The 24,199-nt window shown below is 39.7% G+C and overlaps 4 protein-coding genes and 1 pseudogene across 5 annotated transcripts; 4 read left to right on the top strand and 1 right to left on the bottom strand.

Annotated features, from left to right (window-relative positions):
* The first annotated feature begins 2,322 nt into the window (after positions 1–2,322).
* LOC126607502 (5'-deoxynucleotidase hdd1) lies at positions 2,323–5,470 on the top strand. Its single transcript, XM_050275118.1, has 8 exons — positions 2,323–2,696; positions 3,188–3,312; positions 3,462–3,499; positions 4,117–4,227; positions 4,320–4,399; positions 4,651–4,687; positions 4,766–4,807; positions 4,903–5,470. The coding sequence occupies exons 1-8, from the start codon at positions 2,415–2,417 to the stop codon at positions 4,986–4,988; spliced, it is 801 nt and encodes a 266-aa protein (XP_050131075.1). The 5' UTR covers positions 2,323–2,414; the 3' UTR covers positions 4,989–5,470.
* A 2,339-nt stretch (positions 5,471–7,809) lies between these two features.
* LOC126607492 (proline-rich receptor-like protein kinase PERK9) lies at positions 7,810–12,334 on the top strand. Its single transcript, XM_050275103.1, has 8 exons — positions 7,810–9,710; positions 9,958–10,368; positions 10,450–10,536; positions 10,684–10,754; positions 10,838–10,914; positions 11,059–11,206; positions 11,664–11,825; positions 11,911–12,334. The coding sequence occupies exons 1-8, from the start codon at positions 8,435–8,437 to the stop codon at positions 12,079–12,081; spliced, it is 2,403 nt and encodes an 800-aa protein (XP_050131060.1). The 5' UTR covers positions 7,810–8,434; the 3' UTR covers positions 12,082–12,334.
* Positions 12,335–12,972: 638 nt separating this feature from the next.
* Positions 12,973–13,954, top strand: LOC126607505 (uncharacterized; annotated as a pseudogene).
* A 356-nt stretch (positions 13,955–14,310) lies between these two features.
* Positions 14,311–16,024, top strand: LOC126607504 (probable calcium-binding protein CML16). 2 transcript variants are annotated; one of them, XM_050275121.1, is made up of 2 exons: positions 14,311–15,126; positions 15,213–15,404. In XM_050275121.1, the coding sequence occupies exon 1, from the start codon at positions 14,635–14,637 to the stop codon at positions 15,109–15,111; it is 477 nt and encodes a 158-aa protein (XP_050131078.1). In that variant the 5' UTR covers positions 14,311–14,634; the 3' UTR covers positions 15,112–15,126; positions 15,213–15,404. The 2 variants fall into 2 exon arrangements, with proteins under 2 accessions (XP_050131078.1, XP_050131077.1); XM_050275120.1 differs by lacking the exon at positions 15,213–15,404 and adding an exon at positions 15,798–16,024 and having other exon boundaries at positions 14,312–15,126.
* Positions 16,011–21,974, bottom strand: LOC126607489 (putative phospholipid-transporting ATPase 9). Its single transcript, XM_050275096.1, has 10 exons — positions 20,589–21,974; positions 18,888–20,239; positions 18,669–18,779; positions 18,297–18,573; positions 18,007–18,204; positions 17,649–17,858; positions 17,412–17,537; positions 17,204–17,302; positions 16,889–17,080; positions 16,011–16,780 (listed from the first exon to the last, which is right to left on the bottom strand). Exons 1-10 carry the CDS (start codon positions 20,982–20,984, stop codon positions 16,148–16,150), a joined length of 3,594 nt encoding a protein of 1,197 aa, XP_050131053.1. The 5' UTR covers positions 20,985–21,974; the 3' UTR covers positions 16,011–16,147.
* Between the last annotated feature and the right edge of the window lie 2,225 nt (positions 21,975–24,199).

The raw sequence follows: 24,199 nt of genomic DNA, 5'->3' as shown, positions 1-24,199 counted from the left end.
CCTGGATGCACATCTCGATTGAAGAAATCTCGGAGAGTCTGTCCTTACAGTCGAGGCTTAGATTACGCCATCGGTTGATGTAGTCCATGACTGGCTCGTCCTTCCACTGCTTTGTGCTTGTTAGCTCTAGCATGCTCACAGTGCGGCGGGTGCTGTAGAAGCGATTGAGGAATTCCCGCTCCAGTTGTTCCCAACTGTTGATGGACTCAGGCTCCAAATCCGTGTACCACTCAAAGGCGTTTCCTTTCAGCGAGCGCACAAACTGCTTGGCGAGGTAGTCCCCTTCGGTTCCTGCGTTGTTGCAAGTTTCAACGAAGTGGGCGACGTGCTGTTTCGGGTTTCCATTTCCATCAAATTGCATGAACTTTGGTGGTTGATAACCCCTCGGCATCCTTAAGGCGTCGATCTTCTTTGAATACGGCTTTGAATACAACCCGGATGTATATGAGCTCCCTTCGTACTGTGCCTTGATGGTGTTGGTGATCATCTCTTGCAGCTGCTGGATAGAAAGGGATCCCATGAGTGCCGCTGCTTGGTCTGGTTTCGGCTTCCCATCGATTTTCTTCACCGGGGGTTCTTCGTCTCCGCCAGCTCCTCCCTTTGGCGGATCATCCTCTGGGTCGGGTTTCTCACTGTCATGCGCCTCCAGTCGGTTGACTAATGCCGCGATTTGCAAGTCTTTTTCTTCCACAGTTCGAGTTAGTCTTGCGATTGCTTCATTCATTTGAGCAAGCTGTTCCTCGACTGAAGTTGCTCCAGTGGTCATGACTTGCATGGCTGAACTGCCGCTTGAATCGTCATCGGAGAGCATGGATTCGGAGTATTCCCTTGGTCTTTCCCCCCTTGGTGCCCTTAGTGAGGCTAAAGTGATCACAGGCTCATGCCTAGGGTACTCTCGTTCCCCTGGTAGAGTTGATGCAGAGGTGAAAGAGGTGGCAGAAGTAGCTTTTGCTTTGCTTCGAGTCGTGACACCCAACGTGACACCACTTGCGACGAGGGCGCCTTTGTTCTTTGCGCCGGTTATGGGAACAGCTTGAGCCTTCCTTGACGTCATTGATTTTGGAAGTGTGCTTATATTCCTTGAACGGAGGAAGAGATGAGAGGTAGAGATCGTCCCACTGGGCGTGCCAATTTGTAAACACGGAAAATTCCTGAAACGAAAGAGACAAGAACAACGTGCACAAACAAATATTTGTATTTTTGATGATTTTGGGTTACAATCTCTCTCTATTTTGATCCTCTGATTCGATCTCCGTAAGGTGTTGATTTGTGGGATGTGCGATTGATCCAAGGGTCGTCGAGGCTTGATCTTGGATGAACGAGGATGAACGGATCTTCAAGGGCTTTTGGGCTTGAACTCGAAGAACAGTGACGAACGGATCTTCGAGAGCCTTTGGGCTTGAACGGATCTTCGAGGGCCTTTGGGCTTGATCTCGAAGAACAGTGATGAACGGATCTTCAAGGGCTTTTGGGCTTGATCTTGAAGAACGGTTGGATGTGTGGATTTGTCGACGTTGTTGATCCAAATGGCCGTTGGGGCTTGATCTTGGATGAACGGATGATGAACGATGGTGCTTTCTTCAAGGGCCGTCGGGGCTTGATCTTGAATTGGTAGATGGTTGATCCAAGGGCCGTCGGGGCTTGATCTTGGAAGAACGATGAACGAATAACGAAGAACACTTTCTTCAAGGGCCGTCAGGGCTTGATCTTGAATTGGTGGATGATTGTTGATCCAAAGGGTCGTTGGGGCTTGATCTTGGAAGAACGATGAACGAAGAATGAAGAACGCTTTCTTCAAGGGCCGTCGGGGCTTGATCTTGAAGGTGGATGATTGTTGATCCAAGGGCCGTCGAGGCTTGATCTTGGGAGAACGATGAACGAAGAACGAAGAACACTTTCTTAATTCTTCGGGAACCTGGATGCTTGAGAGCTTCGGAGTTTCAGAGTTTCAGAGCTTCCAGGTGTAATATGAATTGGTCCCTTTAAATGAATGAAATGGGCTTGTATTTATAGAATTTTCCAAGGCCTAATTTTGAATATAATATTCCAGATGAAATAAGTCGTTTCTGCCAGGTGTTGACACGTGTCCTATTTGATGACTTTTCCAACTCATTTCAATTTTCGTTGAGTCACACGCTACGTGTAAAATTTATGTAATACATGAGCGTTGACACTTTGATTTATCGGTCAACATTTATTTACGAAATTTCGATGTCTACAAAGGTTACTCAGCATAATTTACTAACAAATTAAGCTCTACACAAGTTTTTTTCGAAAAAAAAAAGGGAGATTCTAATTTTATCAAATAAAAATAATAAGTGTGAAAGAAAAAAAAATTAATAAGAAGTATATATTTCGGGAAGCAAAAGAAATTCCTCGACAGAGCTGATCGTTGGTTTCAATCTCAGGGAATTATGGCGCTTAATTCCCCAACCCGCTGCGCGGCCCCACTGACCCGCTCTGTTCCACCTCGTTCGCCTCTCGCTTTCTTCAATCGGACCTTCTCCAGACCCCGATTTTCCACCGAAGTCCCGGCCGCCAGGCTCGTCTCCGTTCGTTGTCAGACGCCCAGTCCGGACGGCTTCGCGTCCAAGCGCTCAGTGAGTTTGGACGAATCCGAAGCTTCGATCGGGTCCTCGGATTCTTCATCCGCGTCCTCCGCCATTGATTTTCTCACATTGTGTCACCGTCTCAAGGTACGCACTAATTCTGCTTGTTTTCTATCTGTTTGGCTACCGAGAAAATGAAAAGTTGGAAAATTGTTTGTATATGTGTTCTGCGGTTGTATAAAGATTGAAAATTTGTGTTGCAATTTGAGAGATTAGGTGGGTGGTAGGTGGTGGGAAAGTTAAAACTTTTAGGTACTTACGAATTTTCTCAGCTACCAAACAAAGATGGATGCTTGAATTGAACTGCATGTTTCACATTGTGAAAATCTTTATTGAGATGATTCGGAATACAATCCATATGCTAAGTAAGATAAATTGAAGAAATTGAATTGGGTTGTGAAAGATGCGACATACTGGGAAGGATTTAGTAACTTTAGTTTTAAAACTATGATATGATTTTCTAATGAAGATCAAAATGATTTCTGCAAACTGCAAAGTAATAGTAGCGGTGTAAATATAATGTCTTCACGGTATGAATTGCGAGGAGATTCACGATATCATCTCCCTCTCTCTTGTAGACCACAAAAAGGAAGGGTTGGATCAATCAGGGAATAAAGGGTCCAGAGTCCATCGCAGATCATATGTACCGCATGGCTTTGATGTCTTTGATTGCTGGTGGCGTTCCAGGCTTGAATAGAGAAAGGTTGAAGTTTGTGATGCTATATAATAGCCTATACTCTTTATCATTTTCTAATCGACCTTGCTTGATTATACTGGTAATCGATATACGACTTGGACTTTTTTGTTTGCAGTACCTTAATTTCTCTTTTTTGCCTTCCCTTATTTGAACAGGTGTATCAAGATAGCAATTGTGCATGACATCGCAGAAGGTATCTATTGTTCCCTTGTTCTTTCACGTTATTTCTGTATCATGTTTCCCAAAATCGGAGTTTAGTGTGATTCTATCTAAGAATCAGCTTTAGTTGTAATAGACATTAAAGTTATATTCTTTTTACGTTTGTGGTAGCCATGCTACTTTATGATGATGCTAAGATTAGCTAGTTGAAAAATAGAAAAACTGTACTTTAGCATATAAGAAAGGTAATTGTGCATGCTTGGCTTGCTGGTTTGAAGTGAAGTTTCTGGAAAAGTTCATGACCCTCACTTCGTATGGTAATACTAATACAATTGGAGTGTTATTAGGGCACACTGGGTAGTTCATTTTTAGTTTTTACCGTAAAAACTAAATTTGTTAAATATGTCGTTAGTTTTTCCTATGTACAGAATAAGGTTTTCTTGTTGTGATTTTAGCAATCCTGCTTGTGTTATCATTTTAGAATGTGTTGTTATGTTTGCCGCAGACTCATTGTCAGACATGCATGTGTTGTGTGCATCTGTCTTTCTACAGATACACATATGTACATACTCGCGCACTCGCACACACACGTACACATGCATATGTATAGCAATGTGTTTTGATGTTAGATTGCTTTTGGACTATTCTCAGCTATTGTTGGAGATATAACACCATCTGATGGTGTACCGAAAGCAGTAAAGAGCAAAATGGAGCAAGAAGCATTGGATGAAATGTGTTTAGTTCTCGGTGGAGGGATTAGGGGTGATCATTAATTCTTATCTTCATGGAACTATTTGATTATCTGAAAATATTCACTTCCGGAATTGCATTAACTGTAATGTTCTTATCTGCAGCTGAAGAGATCAAAGAACTTTGGTTGGAGTATGAAAATAATTCGTCCATAGAGGCTAATCTTGTGAAAGATTTTGACAAAGTACGCATATATTGACATTCGCATTTAATGTTATATGAACATGCTTCAATATATTAGGCATACAGATGAAATGTCTAATTTAGTTCTTTAGGTAGCAAAACAACTTGAAATTAGAAATTTACTCATTCCTACTTTTGGGTATGTGCTGCATGCTTATATGGGCAGATACGAGTTACAGATATAGACCTTTCTGACCTTCCACTATTTCTTAAGATTTCCCTCCGTTTAATATGTTATGCAATTCTGTCCAGGTTGAAATGATTCTGCAAGCATTGGAATACGAAATGGGTAAAGTGTTTCACTCTTTTGCTGTAACTTTGTTGGCTTTCTTGTCTTCCTCGTTTGATATTTTTATTCCTGTAACAGAACACGGAAAGGTGCTGGATGAGTTCTTCATTTCGACAGCAGGTAGATCAATTTATATTGATGCTAATTAGAGAAGGAAAATTTGTGTTTTCTGCTGTTTGTAACTATTATTTTTTGTTTGACTTTTGTTTCCCCAGGCAAATTCCAAACTGAACTAGGAAAGAGTTGGGCAGCTGAGATCATTGCTAGAAGAGATTCACGGTTGGGCAATACTCGCGACTGATTTCTTCATGTAGTAACATTCGATGCCAAGCCTCCATTTAGAAGTTGGCCGTCACCCAGCTGCGCATGTTCCTTGTTAACCATTTTCGTCTTCTCACATAAAAGGAAAACAACGATCTTCCATTGCAGAACCCAGAGCACCCAGTAAGATCTGCATTTGCAGCTGTGCAATCCGAGCGTACATCCATGGAGGCCCTGGTGGAAGAAAAGGTATTCTAAATTCAACTAGATGAAGCTGTTGCCTGAACACAACACTCGAAAGGGTTGTTTCCGTGAGCCTTCTACTTCAAGTTAGTTCAGTACTAACCGTTTTTCAATTTCCAATTAGTTAGTTTCTTTTCCATGTACTGAAAATACACCGATTAGAGAAACTTATCTAGGCATTTGATGTTACGTCTTGGTTGCGGTAACTCAATCTTGACATGGCGTAATTGGCTTATGATACCGTAATATCTTACATGACACATGGCATCGTTTGAACAATGATATGCAAGAATATGAGGAGTCCGGATTCTCGCCTGATCCTCTTTGTGATGATCTGGAAATCCATGAATCGTGTCCGTTCATCATACATCGTATGGTTATAAATTATTTTAAATGTTTTTATTTAAAAATAAACATAAATAGTATTTGATAAAAATTAATAACACAATAGACGATGAACGGACACAATTCACGGATCTTCAGAATTCTCATCAAAAAAAATCCGAAGAGGATCCTGTTGGGAATACGAGGTCAATTGTGCAGGGATTAGGGTTTGGGAACCTCCACGTTATTTTTGGTTGCAAGTTGCATGTGTGTTTTCACTAGATTTGGGCTTTTCTTTATCATGACGTCATCATTTGGGCAGGAGAGAATTAATAGTGTGCGCACGTGTGCCTTGTATCTCGGATTTACTTTTGCTTTTTATCCGCAAGGCCACGTCGACACTTTCTCGATGCTTGAAAAAAGTTTTCCCTTCGCCAAAAAAATGGAACCCACTTACCGACATAGAAATCCTTTTAGGTTAATTAATCTCATGCAAATATTTTAACTTTAAAATTTCAATTTAAAGAAATAAAGGAGCCGTTAATTTTAAATTATGACGAGGGAATTCAAACTTAGTACATAAAAGAAGAGATCTTACTTTTCTCGATGTTTACATATAAGTAGTCATTCATTTCCAACGAAAAAGCAAATAAAAAGTAAAATAATTTATGATCGTTGGATCAGAGAGGATCCTATTCCCATATCCATATGATATGAATATGATGGTGGAGGAGCTTCACGGGGCAGCAGCCTCACGGGGCAGCAGCAACAGGTACGTGGAGGAGCTTCACGGGGCCGCAGCGCAGAAAAAGCATACAAAGATGGGGGGAATAATTCGAGCACATGACCCCACCACCACCACCTCCACTTTGAAATATTTGTCCAATTTCTGCAGACATCTTATGTTAAGAGAGACGGAACGGAGACCCACTCCTCTTACCTTCACTGTCTGCATTGCATGCTGATGCTCCTCCTAATAAATTATAGAATCCCAACACAAAACAAAATTAGTTATCTTAATCCATGGCGGGCCGGCCCCACCAGATTACAGCCGCTATTTCAATAATCATAATACTATGTGCTAAACAATGCGACATATATTTGATAGGGGACCCGATGGCTAATGAATTCTCAATAAAACAAAATAATACACACATATATTTGATATGTGTATATTATTATATTATATATACAGGGGGAATCTGCAACATCATTTTTTCTTCACACAATTTTTTTACGTGTTTTTTAAGGTTTACTCTGTTATGTATTTTAAGGATTTGAATCGTTCATATTTTGGAACATCATTCATTGATCATTCTTGCAAATTAGACAAATCCAAACCATAAAGACATTTATTTGTGGTGAAGGAAATAGACGAATACAGCTCTACAAAGAAACCCTAAACCCTTAATCCAACACTCATATGATTTTAGATTTGGATGGGTTTTTGGTAGACGTATTTTGATGATTTTTTAGGGAATACCTAAAAGATAGACAATTCAGATCTTAAATTAAATTGTGTAAACGATTTGATTATAATTAAATATTGATTAATGTACTTTTTTTTCTTTGTAAATTTAATTTAAAATTTTGTTCTCATATCCTATTTAAAAGGAGAGATAGACTGACTAAGCTGGATTTGTTGGCATTAACGAATGGAGTCAAGGACGTGGCTCCACAAGTAAACTCCAAAACACTACAGCCGTATTAATTAAGCACAGTGATTATTCTATTTATTTATATAGTATTAAATTGTGTTTAAGACAAATTCAACATCTTAGGAAGGTGAGTATTTTACTAATCTAATCATCTTAATAGTGGAATAATTCTACTTTATATGACAGCTTACGTAATCACAGCCCACAAAAACCAATCTCTCTCATCCCCTTTCAGACTTCGAAGATTTGGGCAGGGAATTTACCCCACTAATATTAAGATATTTCTCTCCATGTAAAAATCACAAGAGGAATGTCATATTATTATTTATTCCTTCTAAAATACTATTTTAAAATATATTATTTATCTATATTCAACAAAAAATAGTATTGTCTTTTTATCGAATATATAGGATATTTGAAAGCAAACAAGTGGAAAAACTCCGAACACTAAATATTTAAGGGGCAATGACCAAATAGCACAATGCGTTAACGTTGCGTCGAACTAAATGGACGTCAAGAAAAAATCCAAACACGTTAATCTGTCAATATTTATTATTTTTATTCAACCAAAACAAAATAAGATTTTGGAAAATAGCGTCAAACTATAATAATTATTCTTTGCGAGTCGATTTCATTGAGTACATTTTGGGGACCCCACAATCCGTGTCCCCGACTCTCCTCCCTGTGTGGTGAGCTTCCAGTGCCCGAGAGACGAGGAAGTTTCAAGAGATCAAAAGTTTACGATTTTTGTTTGTCCGCCTTTGACGAAGTTAAAGGTAAGTCCTTCCGGATTTCACCATCTGGGGTTTGAATTTTAGTACCAGCTTTTGATAATATTGCTGCTTCTGCTGCATTTGGTCACTAAAAGTTTGGATTTTCAAGTGTTCACATTAGAGAAAGATTGCTAATTTGATTTCTGTAGAGAGAGAAATATATCTCACTTTTGAAGTTAGTGATCTGGAAAACCTGGTTTCTGAGTTGGGTTTCTGGGATTTTGATCACAGAAGAGTTGTTCGAGGTTTTAGAGGTGTTTGGTTGGTGGAGTTTGGTGGTGGGGAACTTGGGGCGTTCCATTTTTTTTTAAGTTTTTGGAGATGTTGGTTTGACAAAGACTTGAAATTTGTGACTTGGGGTTTCCTCAAAATCTTGGCTTTTGTATTAAAGCTCTGAATTTTGTGAAAAGTTCGAAGATTTCATGATTGATTGAAGGTTATGGTGGGTGAGTTGTATGGTATCCATCACTTGATTTTGGTGTAATAAGATGGCAACCACGTCGCCATCTCCAAATTCGCCTCCATCCGCCGTGCCGCCAGCTTCTGATACTACTTTAACACCTCCGCCACAACCACCGTTAACCACCACACCGACACCGTCTTCTCAGCGGACTTTGGTTCCACCAGAGTCCTCTAACGCCACAGCTCAATCTCCAGAACCTGTTGTTCCATTAGCTCCTCCTCCAACTACATCATCACCACCTCCTACACAAACACCTCCTCCAGCTCCACAATCTGCTTCACCGCCAACCTCGCCGCCACTGCCTCCCTCCAATGTACCTCCACCAGCTTCTGATTCTTCACCCCCACCATCATCCGGTACACCTCCAACAACTTCTGGTTCTCCACCCCCTCCATCATCAACTTCATCCCCTCCATCCCCTCCATCATCGACTCCACCGAAAAGTTCGCCTTCTCCACCACCACCGACATCTGATCCACCTGCAAGTTCACCTCCACCGCCGCAATCTCCCCCACCAATGAGTTCACCACCGCCACCTGAGAAGTCTCCTCCGCCTCCATCATCAAATCCCCCTGAGACTTCACCACCACTGCCACCATCATCAAAGCCACCTGAGAAGTCTCCTCCACCTCCATCAACAAATCCCCCTGAGACTTCACCACCACCGCCACCATCGTCAAAGCCACCTGAGCAGTCACCTCCGCCTCCATCATCAAGTCCCCCCAAAACTTCACCACCACCGCCGCCATCATCAAAGCCACCTGAGCAGTCACCTCCGGCTCCATCATCAAGTCCCCCCAAAACTTCACCACTGCCGCCACCATCAGACCCACCAGGGAATTCACCCCCACCTCCAGCATCTGTGCCACCCAAAAGTTCACCTTCACCACCAGCATCAAACCCCCCTGAAAGTTCACCTCCTCCACCAGCATCAGTACCTCCCAGAAAAGCACCCCCACCTCCTAGCCGTACTCCTCCCACCCCACCTGGTTCTCAACCAACCACTTCACCTCCACCACCCATTATAGGACTGGCACCACCTCCCCCCTCACAGGCTTCTCCGCCTGCACCCCCTCAAATTCCAAGTTCACCAACAAACACTTCCAGTCCGAAGGCACCACAAAGTTCAAATTCCAATGGCATTGATACCGGAGGCGTAGTGGCAATTGTTGTACTGGTAGGTGCAGTAGTGCTTAGCCTCATTGGATTGGTTGTATGGTGCATGAGGAGGCAAAGGAAAAAAGTATCCGGGTTTGAAGGTTATGCTAAGCAATCCTCTCTGGGTTCATCCCCAACATCAGGTAACTTCTATCGTATATAACACAATTGATTTCTTGTTATGTTATTCACTTCGTATGAATGTGGGATTTTCCGTTTATTGTTTCTAAATTACAATGAATTCAACGTACATTTTAGGAATTTATTTAGCCTCACTAAGATCAGGGTATGGGATAAATTAATCAGCTCATATAAACCGTTGTATTCTGTCTGTCCACAAATTTGAGGTCATTTAAATGAATTAAGAAGGTTTCTGTAACTTGTTTCCAGATTCATCCTTCTTGAAGGTGCATTCTTCAGCTCCCCTTATTGGAAGCCGTTCTAGCAGTGAGATCTTAAGTCCTCCACCAGAACAAGTAGGAGTTGGCAATTCAAGGCCATGGTTTACTTTTGAAGAACTGGCTAAGGCCACAAATGGCTTTTCATCTCAAAATCTTTTGGGAGAAGGCGGATTTGGTTGTGTTTATAAGGGATGCCTACCAGATGGGAGAGATGTGGCAGTAAAACAACTAAAAATTGGAGGGAGTCAGGGCGAGCGAGAATTCAAGGCCGAAGTTGAGACTATTAGTCGCATACATCACCGCCATTTGGTTTCTATGGTGGGATACTGCATCTCTGATAACCGAAGGCTGCTTGTCTATGAATATGTCGCTAACAATACCCTTTATTTTCACCTTCATGGTAAATCCATAACAGAGCTTTGAAGAAACAGTTAGTGATAATGGTTCAGTAATCTCATGTTTTGCACCTTGCAATTTTCAGGAGAAGGTAGACCAGTTCTGGAGTGGGCAACACGTGTTAAGGTTGCTGCTGGTGCAGCTCGTGGGATCGCTTATCTTCATGAAGACTGTAATTTTCTACCTTTAGTTTCTGGATTCTAATAGCTGAATCCTGAATGTTTCGGTTATTATATCCTCATACAATAGTTTTTTGGGTCACATAATTTAACTGGAAATGTTTTGTTGACTAAGTTTGATTTCATTTGTCTAATGTCAGGTCATCCTCGAATTATTCACAGGGACATAAAGTCATCAAACATTCTTTTGGATAACAACTTTGAAGCTCGGGTACAACATAATTTCACTCAGAGCACGTTTCAGTACTTCTATATTTTGGTTAAAATGTAGCTAATGGTTTCCTTACTTTAAAGGTTTCGGATTTTGGACTTGCCAAATTAGCTCTTGATTCAAATACGCATATAAGCACACGTGTGATGGGAACGTTTGGGTACGTCAGCAATCTAGTGTTGGCTCGTATGCTTTCCGCTTGTATCAAACCTATTCTTGAGGGTTCTTCTAGATTTTAGTTTATACCGTCATCACAAACATACCTTTCAAGCCTTATAATGTATTGATTCCGGTTGATTTTCAGATACGTGGCTCCTGAATATGCATCAAGTGGGAAATTGACTGACAAGTCTGATGTTTACTCTTATGGAGTTGTGCTTCTGGAGTTGATCACTGGAAGGAAGCCTGTAGATCCATCCCAACCCTTGGGAGATGAGAGTCTAGTAGAATGGGTAAACTTAACATCCTCTTGTCATACTGGTCATATCATGCTGCAGTGTTTATATTGCTTTGCTTCAACCGATAATAAGATTTTGATTTTTCCGGTCGAATATTTTGAAGTCTCAATTTTGAGAATTAGATCTTCTGACCCTATGGTTTTTAAGCAAGGAATGAAATAAAACTTCAGAATCGTCCTAAAGAAGGAAATATTTATGCATGAAATGATTACTACTCTCTGATTATGCTGTCAATAATTGTGTGGATTCGGGGGGTACAATTTAGTTAGTCTCGCCTTCGTTGTGAATTCATTTCAATTTTTTCAGAAGTGCATGGATAAATGCATGAGTAAGATGTGAGACTCAAGACGCATCATAGTTATAGAATGAAATAAAACCATATAGTTAACCAACTGAATGTTAGAAGGTCAAACCCAAGCTTTCCTGACAAGAGACGCATTTTACTTTCCAGGCTCGGCCGTTGTTGAGTTATGCTCTTGATAATGAGGATTTTGACGGCGTGGCAGATCCAAGGCTCGAAAAGAATTATGTGGATACTGAAATGTTCAGAATGATCGAGATTGCTGCTGCTTGTGTGCGACATTCATCTGCTAAGAGACCACGAATGGGACAGGTAATAAGAAGCTGAAATTTCCTTACAATGTGAATTCATTCATTACACCAGCGTAAACTAACATCATCGTTCTCACTCTCCTCAGGTTGTTAGAGCTTTTGATAGTTTCGCTGCTTCTGATATAAACAACGGAATGAGAGTGGGGGAAAGTGAGGCATTTGACTCGGCACAACAGTCAGCTGAAATTAGGTTGTTCCGAAGAATGGCATTCGGTAGTCAAAATTACAGTACAGATTTTTTTAGCGGAGAGGTATAGTACATATTCGGAGAGCTAAACACTGAACTGAAAAGGGTTTTTGCCAAATTGAGCTAGATTTGGATTCGCTCGGCTGGAACCCCGATCTTCCAGCAACCGGAACTGACTGCATCGGATGTGGAGACTGCATTCGTTCCATCCTTCCTGTAAAGATCCAGCCCCTGTAATTATTTAGCCTTTGTAAGATGATCTTGTTGCACCCACCAATATTTTTGGTGGTGTTATAGAGGTAACAATTCATTTTTGTTGACCATGGATCCTATTCTTCTCTCTTTTGCTTCCTCTGTGTCACAACTCCATGTATTGTGATTTATACGCGACAATCTCAGATCGAAAATACGTACTCATCTTTCAGTTGCAAATAGGATGCGTCACAATTTCATGGAAGTACCTACAGGAGTCTGAATGTTGTTCTAAACTTTGCCAGCTCGTAAAATCAGCCTGCAGGCTGCCCTATCACCCTCAGAAACGCGGAAATCTTGAGTATACCCGGGGATATATTCTTACAAGTGTCTCAAACGTCGCGTGCTAAAATATTTGGGGTACAATGTGAACTGGGTTTGCAAGTACAAAGGGGGAGGGCTTGTTTGAAGGACAGTTCTGTGACACCTTGTATGGAAATGCTTAAAACCTTAAAAGAAATCTTCCACCAAGGAGAAGTAGAAGCCAAGTTATATCCTCCTTCCAACTTTTCGACCTTCCCATTCGCTACCCGTGGGCCCTTCTTCCCCTAATTCTTTCCCAAAGTCTCGATGGTCCGCTCTTGGTCTTTCAAGGCGGTTGCGTTTGCTTTCTTTGACTGGATGAATGAAATCGAGGTATTCCGCTTTTATGCTTCCTTTTCACATCCTAATATTTTAATATATCACGTTCGAGTCTGCTTATCATAGTTTAAATTAAATTCGAACTTCGCTTTAGAAAGAAAAAAAAAATATTAAATTGGATACAATGATTGAAGTCATGACTCATACAATGCCACATCAATGATTGAAGTCGCCCTTCCTATTACCTAGCTCCCACAAAGGCAAGGAACTTCTTCCTTAACCCCACCACCACCGGGGCATGAAGACTTCTTTAAACTGTTTTCTCCACCACCACCTCTCCTTTCCTCCCGATTTTCGCAGCCATGGAAGACTGCAACATGACCGCCCGCAGACTGCGTCGTGATTTCGTGCTGCAGCCAGTGCTTGATCCTCCAAATCACCATCTTTATCTTGTACAAGCTCCCGTGCAAGTTGATCCGAAAGACGAGAGAGTACACCGTGAAGAAGCTCCAACAGAGAAGGAGAAAGGAGATGATAGTGCTGGATACATGTAAAGATGTCGACTTTGTGAGTATGGCTGGATAGTCTATGAGATCTTCCATGGATGCAGGACATAGTTGCAGGCGTTGCATGGAGGAGGTGGAGGAGGTGCTGCAGGAGTTGTCTCAGAGAGGAGAGTTTGGATTTGGAAGCTTTTGGCGTAGGGGAAAATTGGGTCGCTCCCCAACTCAAAATTCATCAATTTGTGATCAGTTTGATACTAGTTTTTTGCAATATCACTTGATTGAAATGGTGGCTCTCTCAGCTATTGATCTTAAAGCTAGGTAGCTATTCAATCGCCAAAAAACTTACCATACAACGTGTTTCGTACGTATCTTATTTTTTTGCATCTCGCATCACATATCATCTCTCGTCACATAATTAATCGCATGAGAACAAGTGCAGACTGACGAGTAGTTTCATTGTCAGTTCCAGTACGAAAATTAATCCCATATGCATATATATGATATCTCTTGATACAAATCGAAGGCTTAGATATCCTTATCTTACTTCTCGAATGTAATGACATCATCCTTATAAATTTCAAATAAATCTTTTGTTTTTTTTCACTTTGAAATATTGTCACACGTCTACATAACACTACCGAACTATGTCAACTTTGTAAATATGTTCATGATACTTACAAATTGAAAATTCCACATCACATAAATTCTTCAAATTGAATCTCGAATATTCCTCACCCAATTATGTTAATTCTCAAAAAAATTTCAATGTGCCGGAAACACGACCCGGCACACCAAGCGTTATATTTTTATTTTATTTTATTGAAAATTGACATCAAACTCGAGTGCATCAGAATAAATACGTTATTTTGGTGAACCTACCTCACCCACACACACCAATACGTAGAATTTAGTTCGAAACCTAAAAATCAACACTCTATTGCCAAAATAGAAAAACACGTTTAAGTCCTCCTAAATATGGTTAATCAACAAACAACCCCTACTAAGTAGCATCCCCCAAATCCCAAATACATAACCACGTAGCAAAATATTAATCAACTCTAGCAAAAACGCGTTTTCGGTTTTTCAACTTTTAATCCAAACACAACAAAAATTAAAACAAAAACAAACAAACAACCAAAAACACAAACAAAAAGAAACCCCAAAATCTCAAACCAATCAACCCAAAAAAACAAAATCCCAAATTAAACTCCAAAAAAACACAAAATTATAGTCGTCTGGATCTCTCGATCCCTTTCTTCTTCTTCTCGGCCGCCATTACAATAATGATGGCCGCGCTCGGATCCGATCAGCTGAAGCAGCTGAAGGACATCTTCATGCGGTTCGACATGGACTCCGACGGGAGCCTCACCCAGCTCGAACTCGCCGCCCTCCTCCGCTCCCTCGGCCTCAAGCCCACCGGCGACCAGCTCCACGTCCTCCTCTCCAACATCGACGCCAACGGCAACGGCGCCATCGAGTTCGACGAGCTCGTCACCGCCATCCTCCCCGACATGAACGAGGAGATTTTGATCAACCAGGAGCAGCTCATGGAGGTCTTCCGATCCTTCGATCGCGACGGCAACGGCTACATCACCGCCGCCGAGCTCGCCGGTTCCATGGCCAAAATGGGCCACCCCTTGACGTACAGGGAGCTCTCCGATATGATGATGGAGGCCGACACGAACGGCGACGGCGTCATTAGTTTCAACGAATTCGCGACGATCATGTCTCGGTCCGCCGCTGATTTTCTTGGGCTCTGACCGGCTCTGGCGCGGGTATGATGGGTTCTGGATTGTTTGACTTTTCTGGCTGACTTTTATTTTTATTTTTATTTTTATTTTTTCTTGTGTGGGTTTTTTAGGGCAATTATATAGGATTTCTTGTGTCTGAAGAAAAGGAAGAAGAACGAAGAGAAAGTATATACTTTGATTAAAATAATGTTGGAGACATGCTAATCAAGGCTCTTTTAGTTAATTAAGATCAGAATTACCAACTAATTACAAACAAATCTTGTAAGTATTTTTGTATAAATAATAATTTGTGTTAATATGCATGTCATTCTTAATTCTCTCTTGGAATATGATTTGGTAATGCAACGTGAACTTGGTCTCATGCATGGTGAGAGAGATTCGAGAATCTGCATGGTTAGAGAGATTCGAGAATCTATCTCGAAATTAGTTGTATATTCTCTGAGAAATAAACGCAGAGATATACAACCGATGAATGATAGCTAAGAATCTTTTCTTACATAAACATCAGAGTACGAAATTACTTTTTAAAGAAAGGATGAACGATTTTGGATTAACCGCATAATGGCATTGGATTTTCTTTAATGTTCATCATCTAATGGTTTCTCCATCTCGATTTTCTTTCTTATGTCATTGATACGAGAAAAACATCTCATTTTTCAAAAACTAAGAGCCGTTTGATAATCATTTCATTTCAGGTTTTAGCGTTCATTTTTATTATCGAGAAAAGAAAATGGGAGAATTCCTGAGAAGAAAAAAACAGAAATTTGCGGAAGAAAACTTGGGAGAGATTGAAGCAACATATTTTTTTCACCTTGTATCAAAATTTACACGCTCTAAATCTAACACAGCTCAAAAGTGCTTCTGTACAAAGTAATTATCTAGCTAAAAGGGCCCAATCCCAGAACAAATTTGAACCAAAGAATTTTGTTGTATAATATTATATGCAACCCGATGATGTACAAAACGCAGAGTTCCAAAACTTGGGAGAGATTGAAGAAGCTGGTATTTTTGAGACCACCTATACCAAACAAGAAGCATACAAAACTTATCTACGGTTATGGTGTCTATCTTTTATACGGTTGGCCCTCGCCGCCAGTCGCGCCGTGAAACCAACAGTCTGCGGCCGCAACGATCTCTGCCGCACCATGTCACAAAATTTGGGATCATTTGATGTTCCCTCGTACCGTATCCGTTGTATCGTTCTATGGTACATAGGGAAGAACCGCATTTGAACGGCCGAGTATGTGAAGAATAGGATTAGACCGGAGACTGGCACGAAGATTGTGATGAGCCAGAAAGAAGGCGCGGGGGCGAGGGCTTCGATGAAGATTTTGTAGGCAGTGGTGGAGAGTGAAGGTGACATGGCGCCGTACGCCAAGAGGAAGAGATACCATAGTGCAATTGAACCCCAGATGAAGAGGTGCTGTATCAAGGTGAAGTAACTGATGGAAAGTGCCATCTGCAAGTTCACAACCCAAACCGTGCACGTGTACATCGTTGCCCCGAGGATATCCCTTCCGGCAGTTTTGCCCTCGTTATTGAAGGCCTGGTGTGCTAGAGCTTTCGTGCAGAAGAAGAAGATAATCGCTGCCGTTGTAAACCCATTCAACATCCATCCGAATATTCTACGCCAGCTGAAGAGAATATTTTGCACCCCTTCTTGGTATAATAGAGGAAACTGCGGCACAAAACAGGATAAACAATAAATCCCAACAGTTTCAAAACAAGGCTTGAAATTAAGTATGTTAGTCCGAACGTAATTTCACACGTAACCCAGTGAGCTTACCTTGAAACAGAACTGCGCGGATACATCCTGGTCGAAAACTCCCATAGCAACCACCGGAAGTGAAGAGAAGAATACGTTGTAAAGTGACAAAAACCAATCGTTGTATGCAGGCGTTCCAGAGAAGGATGTGTGTGCCTCATATAAGAAGAGAGTGAAACCAAATGCAATGTTCTTGTAGAAGAAGTAGCAAATCTGCAAGGAGAAAATTGCACACGTCAATTTATAGTGATGCATCAGTTTTCGCCTGTGATAATTTAAAATAAGTGTCGAGATTCTAAAATCTCAAGTTTGTTTCATGGTATATGACATGCATACCATTGATGAGATCCTTCTGTAACACCAATGCCCGTGCACAAGCAGTAGACGCTCCAAGTATCGGAACTGTGCAATAGCAATATCGCTTGACATGACTGCCTGAGTTGAAAAATAAGCATGGAAAGTTCATGAGACAAAAGTTTAGTGAAAAATACAGCAAAACAAAAATTAATGTTCGGTTAAACAAGTGGAAGACTCTGTACAGTACCTGCATTCCTTCAACACCACTAATTCCAACCCCGATATCTGCTTCTTGGAGCATGCCCACGTCATTGGCTCCATCACCGATCGCTAGTGTTGTTTTCCCAGTTCCAGATTTTACCAGTCTAGTGACCTATTTTTCATTTCACCATTGAAAACAAATTAATTATTTTCTGACCATGATATAAGAAAATACTTATGTAGGTACAGAAAAGAAAAAGATTATTATAATTTGTAAACGCACCAGTGCCTTCTGTTTAGGTGATGAACGGCAGCAAATAACAGATGCACAGCCAATTGCAAGATTTAGAAACAAATTCTTTACATCATCCTCCAAAGCGTAAGCAAGTGATTTTCCATCAATGATCAATGCAAATGCCTCAGAGTTCCTGCTCGACGCTGTAAGCTGAGCTTTTCCCCTAATTATCTGATTGAGAACACTTCCTTTTGATGCCTAATGATGAATCAGAAAATATCGTATTAGCAACATTATTAAGGTACTATTATATTTTTCAAGAACACTGTTTTACTTCCCTGAGTATTAAGCTACAAATTCCGTTTTCAATGCAGAAACAAATTCAACTATATGTATACGGTTTTACCGTGGCGATGGCCTCCTTTTCTCCTTCCTTTTCCAACGCTTTAATATCCGGAGACTCCAAAGTGATTACAATTTGCTTCATTCCTTGTCTAAGCAAGCTACATGCAAACCCGATATTGATGGCAGTCTCCATCTTGTCTCCAGTCAAAACCCAAATCTTAATTCCTGCTTGGGCAAGCTTGTCAATGCAATCAGGAACCTGACCAAAGAATTTTAAAGTTCATTAATTCAAAATCTGATATTGTCCATAAAGAAACTCTCATGTTACCCCATCAGTATTTGACTACATACCCCATTTTGTAGTTTGTCCTCAACAGCAGTTGCACCAAGAAGAATTAGATCTCTCTCAATCTTTTCTGTTACTTCATCGATGACTGTTTCGCGTTCTGCACTAACTGAATTCTTGGCCTTGATAAAATTTTGATTGAACTCTTTGTATTCATCTTCCTCAAGTTCACGGTAGGCAAGAATCAAGGTCCTCAGCCCTGCATCAGCATACTCATTTAGATGCTCCATGGTCTCTTCTTCAAAATCCGAACAATTTCTGGCAAGCCTTTCAAGCATAACACTGGATAGAAAATAAGTTATGCAGGTTAGACAAAACAGTTAAAATTCGCAGTATGAAGTAAGGAGAGATTCAAGTTTAAGGCAATAAGCACTTACTTGTCGGCACCTTTGGAAAGTAATAGTATTTTTCCTTCCTCACTTCTGACAATCACAGACATTCGCTTCCTTGTGCTGTTAAACTCTAAAACATTGAGAAGGCTATACGTCCTGCAAAAAAAAAGACATCACTCGATGAATATACTCGCTGCATACTTAATAAGAGTACCAGCACAGATATAAGTCCTACTTATCAGAAAAACAATGAAATATACGAACCTCTCAACTTTCTTGCCGGACACTGGATCCAACTCTCGCAGTGATATGGTTGTTTGCGTCCTTTTGTAGAATTCAAAACCAAGTTCTCTTGCTGCAATCACAAATGCTGCTTCATCAGGAGATTCAGCCTCATATGAAATATTCCCATTAGCTTCATCAACTTCTGGAATTGCCGTATGACAGATTGCTAATAAACTGAAAAACTTCTGGATGTATTCTGCATTAGGCTCATTAACCCAGTTTCCATTCATGACCCTTTCGTCTTTAAAATTAAAGCCCTTGATGGGTGCCTTCGTATCAGTAGTGTCCTTGAGATTGTCCCCACCACTTAAATGTTGATGAACCAAAGGTGAACCATTTCTCCTGCCCATAGCCCTCTCGACCTCAGTATATCCTTGGCCATAAGCTGTTCCGGCCACAGAACATTTAATAAACTCCATTGAATTGCAGGTCAGAGTTCCAGTCTTATCAGACAGAATCGTGTCAACTTGGCCAAGTTCCTCGTTCAAGTTTGAGGTACGGGCAAGTGCTGGTTTGTCAGCTTCCTCATAGTACATGTGAATATCTTGATTGATGAATATGCTCTGAAGAACTTTGACAATTTCTATCGACACATACAAGGAGATGGGGATAAAGTAGCCATACAACATTAGAGCTGTCAAAAAGTGGTAAATTGCTGCATACGGAGCTCTTTTAGCATCAAAGAAAATTCTAGAATTATCTGGCCTGAGATACCACCTTTTCATGATCCCATTGTTTAGGTCATCCTTCGTTGCAATCCCAAAGTAAATCGACCCAACAAATGCCATCATGAATAAAACACAGAACAAGAAGTAGATAATTTTATCCATCTTCTTCTCAACTCTGCTTCTTTTTGAAGGAGGGGCAGTAGAATTTTGAATAACCTTTGTGTCGGGACCAGTGAAGATAACAGCTCCATATATGTAGTCTGTATTTCTGAGTTTAGAGTCTCTGAGGAGAAGCTGTTGAGGAGAGAGGGGAAACTGTTGCTTTTCAAACTCCATAGTTCCGACAAACGAGTACAAATTTGCATTCGGGTCTTCACATTTAACAATGGCATTAAAATCATTGAAGTTAGAGTCCTCCTGTAAGAACGAAGTTACTTCCAATGCTTGTTTTAACTTTAAATTTGTCTCCCCATCAAGATTCATGGTCTCAACATAGCAGATTGCATCGTCATAACTGGATGAAAGCAAGAGGAGGTCTGTCGGAAAGAATTCATCTTTTTCTACTCTCACTATATCTCCCACCCTCAGATTCCTCCAAGCAGTATAATCGAAAACCCCATTACCATAATGTACTTTAACCTTTCGATTGTTCACCTCAATATCCTGGAAAATCATCGCACTTGTAATATTACATAATCGCAGGTGATAGTATAGCAAGAACCAGCAAATGATTTGTAAACAACAAAGCAGGTAAGATACATGGCACAGTCAAACAATTCAGTTTCAGCATATCTTCAAGAGAGCTGGAAAATCTAGTTTGATTATCCCCCTCCACTCCTCGGAAGACTTTCATTCAATAAATTTCCTCATCTATTCTAACTCCCAATATAGTTATAGTAAAATTCAACAGTTAAAAATCCTCAACTGCTAACCTAAGTCATTGAAATTTTAAGGGAAAAGGAAAGAAAAACAATCAAAATAGAGAGCCAAACCGAGGAAGAAAAACCAGTACCTGCTGTTTTCGCCGCCAATCTTCGATACCCTCTTTCACCATGGTCGCCCCAATCACAATAATAAGAGGGATGATCGCGCTGACAGCGGTAAATGGAGCCAGAGGAGTGAATGCCAAAGTGCCAGTGACTAAGAAGTAGAAGTTGGCCACCCTTCTGAACTGCTCAAACAAAGATTTTGGCAAGAAAGTAGCAACTGTATACTTTGTGCTCCTAACATAATTATCTCCATAATTTCGCATATGCGCCTCGAAAGAGTCCGGTTCATTGCAGTAAACCACTCTGGAATATCCTGGTCCCCCAATTTGTGAATGTTCATCTCTCATAGAAGATTTACCACAAGTGAAAGAATAGATCTTGCTGAAATGCAGCTTTCTCCTTCTGCCTCCACCCCTCATATTTTCTCTTAACTCCCTTTCACTCTACAACAAGCTCCAACCAAACCCAATTCCAAAACCAACACAAACCCAACTTACAAGGCTAAAATCTGCTTCTGATTTCCCAATCCTCACTAATTAATGCAAATTCTTCAAGAGGAATAGAATCCAAAAGCAGTTTTGAATATCTATCCCCTAGTGAAAACAACAGGTACCAACTTCTGCAGCTGCTTCTTGAAAAGCAATTCCTCAGTGAAGAAAACAGCTACTTTCTTCAAAAAAAAGGACAACCCACAGCAACAACCCAGTTCCACAACCCCCCAAGAATTCACAAATATTGAACACAGAGACCCATAAGAGGGGGCAAAATCCCAGAAAGTAAATAAAAATTTCTCAGGCAGAAAGCTCAGAACCCCAGTAAATAAAAGACAAACAAATTTGGTATTACACAGAGAGAAAGAATAAACAAGAAGAACGATTTTTTACAGCCTGAATGGTAAAAAAAACCAGAAAAAGGCTTACTGATAAGCACACAGCTTTTCCCTTTTGCACACCCAGCTTTCTAATCTGCGGACGCAAAGTTGTAAACTTTTACACACAACAGAAAAAACCCAGAAATCCAAAACCAAAAATAAGAAGAAAAAAAGAGTTGGGAAAGATGGGTTTTATGTGAATACTACTCGGGTATTGAAATTTTCTCTAAAAATTGCAGCTTTGGACGGAGACTTGGATTTGATCTCGCATTTTGACTAATGTCAAGAACAAGCATTTGCCTTTCGGGTTTTTCGTTTTGAAAATTGATTTAAAAAACTCAGCTGCTTTCCCCGGGGAGGAAAACGGATTTATCGAATTGAAAAATGAAAGGGGTTGACGGGGGAAGGTTAGAAGATTGGTTTGGCTAATGGGAATTTCCGGGAAAGTTGAGTTTCGCGGGAAAGGTGGGAGGGAAGCTCCTCGTCAATGGTGGTGACTGTTACGCTGTCTCTCTCTCTCTCTCTCTCTCTCTGTTTTCTTATGTGGGAAATGGACTTCTCCTTCTTGTCCCTCTCTCTGTGGAACTTGATTAGAAAAGTCCTGAAATTATTTGCATTAATTTTCTGATGCAATGATTAATCAGAGGGAACGCAGATAGAGAGAGGGGCAAGAAATTAGACAAATCCGAACGCTTTTGTCAAGCAAAAAATAAAAACAGAGATCTCTGTTTTTATTTTTTGCTTACCGGAATTTTCCCACACTTTATTTTTTTTCCACCGTGACTCGGATTGGAAACTGGATTTTATTTGCAGACTAATTTCTTTTTTTTTTATATCGGTTTAAGCATTTTTTAATTGGTTGAAATAGATTTAATAAAAAAATAAAAATTTAAGGAATTGTATTTAAAAAAAAAATATTAAGGAGTTTTAGACGGGATCTGCGGGTCAAACACTCGTCCAGCCAAGCACCAATGCTCTCGTTCTAACATCGCATGTTGCACTTTTTCTTGCATTTTTATTTGTTTCATTTTAGTTTGTAATGTTTTTGTACTTTTAAATTCGAGGCACTTATGTCTGGTTTAAAGACCAAAAGCAAAAGCTTTTTCTTCGTAAATCCAACATAAGAGAACCAAAAAACTTTTGTTTCAAATGAAAAACTTATTTCAAAGTGTTTTTAAAATGATTAAAAACATTTTAGTGAAATTAATTTTTGTTTTTAAAAATAATTGAAGTGCTTTTTAAAAGAAACATTTAAATATTTTTTTAGATTACACTTGAATTTTATGAATGATTGGCTTAACATTTTTTTTTAAAATGTTATCAATCATTTTAACACCACTTCCAGACGAGCTCTTATAATTTTTTTTTTAAGTTTAAACCAAAAAGGAGCGAAGGATTTTCAATCATATATGAAAGTTCTCAAAAAATTTATGGTGCTTCAAAAGTATATGATTTTTGAGTTTTTTTAACTTTAAAATATTAATCATTGATTGTTTAACAAAAAATTTAACGGTTAAAAACTTAAAGTGTTTAATTAATTTTTTTTTTATCTTCTTCTAATTGAAATGTGAATTTGGATTGAGAAAATGTCACGAATCTTAGAAGATATTTTGGTAAATCAAGACACTCATAAAGGGAATTAACCAAAGCAAATTACAATTAATTAAGAAATTTGTAATGGTAAATGAAAAAGGTAAATCAAATCTATCCACGTCGACATATATGGTAATAAATCTGAGTACTCATCAAATCTAGCTATATAACCAAACAAACTCGGAAAATATTGAAAATATTAAGGAAATGGCCTTATCAAGAAGAACTGCGATAGATGCCAAATCGATTCGGCCTAACCTTTTCTTAAAAATAAGATTTTATTAAATTCTAATACCAACATTTACATCTGCATCAAAACATTAAACCAATTTGGTCCCAACAAAAATATCCTCAAGTTTAGTAATGAAGGAGACCACTGAGTGTGCCGCTTCATGGCATGAACTTGTAGGGAATGAAAACACTAGGAGCTGGTTTAAGGTTGCTTAAATTTTTTTAAACAAAAAGAAAAAAAAAAATTCTTCAAAATCCTAGGTCCAAAACAGCAGAAAGCAGAAGCAGCTCTATATATGCTTCTCAAAAATGATCTTTTTTTTCATTAGAGGCAGGTGATCAATACCATTCATGAAACTTTTATTGGCAATCCTACCCCCATCTTTCTTTGCTAAAAGCCCTTTTAGCATTATAATTCATCAAACACTTACCTGCATTGTTTCACAGTTGTTTATTTTCACAACATAGCTGAAGCAGTTAAAAATAAATAAAAATATCCATTGCAGCCCCAAACTAATACTAAAAGCCTCAACTGCTTTTGCCATTGCAATAAGATCATAGAGTAACTTCAATTGGTGACTCACACCAATCGCCATCTCTCTTTAGCATAAGGATTAGATTGATTTTTTATAAATACTAAATTTTGGATAACTCAATTATAGTGCCTACATTGTTTTGTTTTCATTGTATACTATGACCTGTTAAAAAAATAATAAAAAAATTAAGAATGATTAATATTTTCAACTTTTTGTAAATCATTGTAGACGCGTGTTAATTAAGGTGGCCGGGCAGCAGTTGGCCGCCGGCTCTGAATATATTTAACATGTTACATGCATGCACGAAATGGGAATGAGGCAAAGAAGCCGTCTAGCCCGTGAAAGAAATAAAGACTCCGTTTCGGTCATCAAATCCTAAAAATAAATTTTATCGTCATGAAAT

The sequence above is a fragment of the Malus sylvestris genome, chromosome 16 (assembly GCF_916048215.2).
Source record: "Malus sylvestris chromosome 16, drMalSylv7.2, whole genome shotgun sequence".
NCBI lineage: Eukaryota > Viridiplantae > Streptophyta > Magnoliopsida > Rosales > Rosaceae > Malus > Malus sylvestris.
This window is presented reverse-complemented; position numbering and strand designations above follow the sequence as displayed.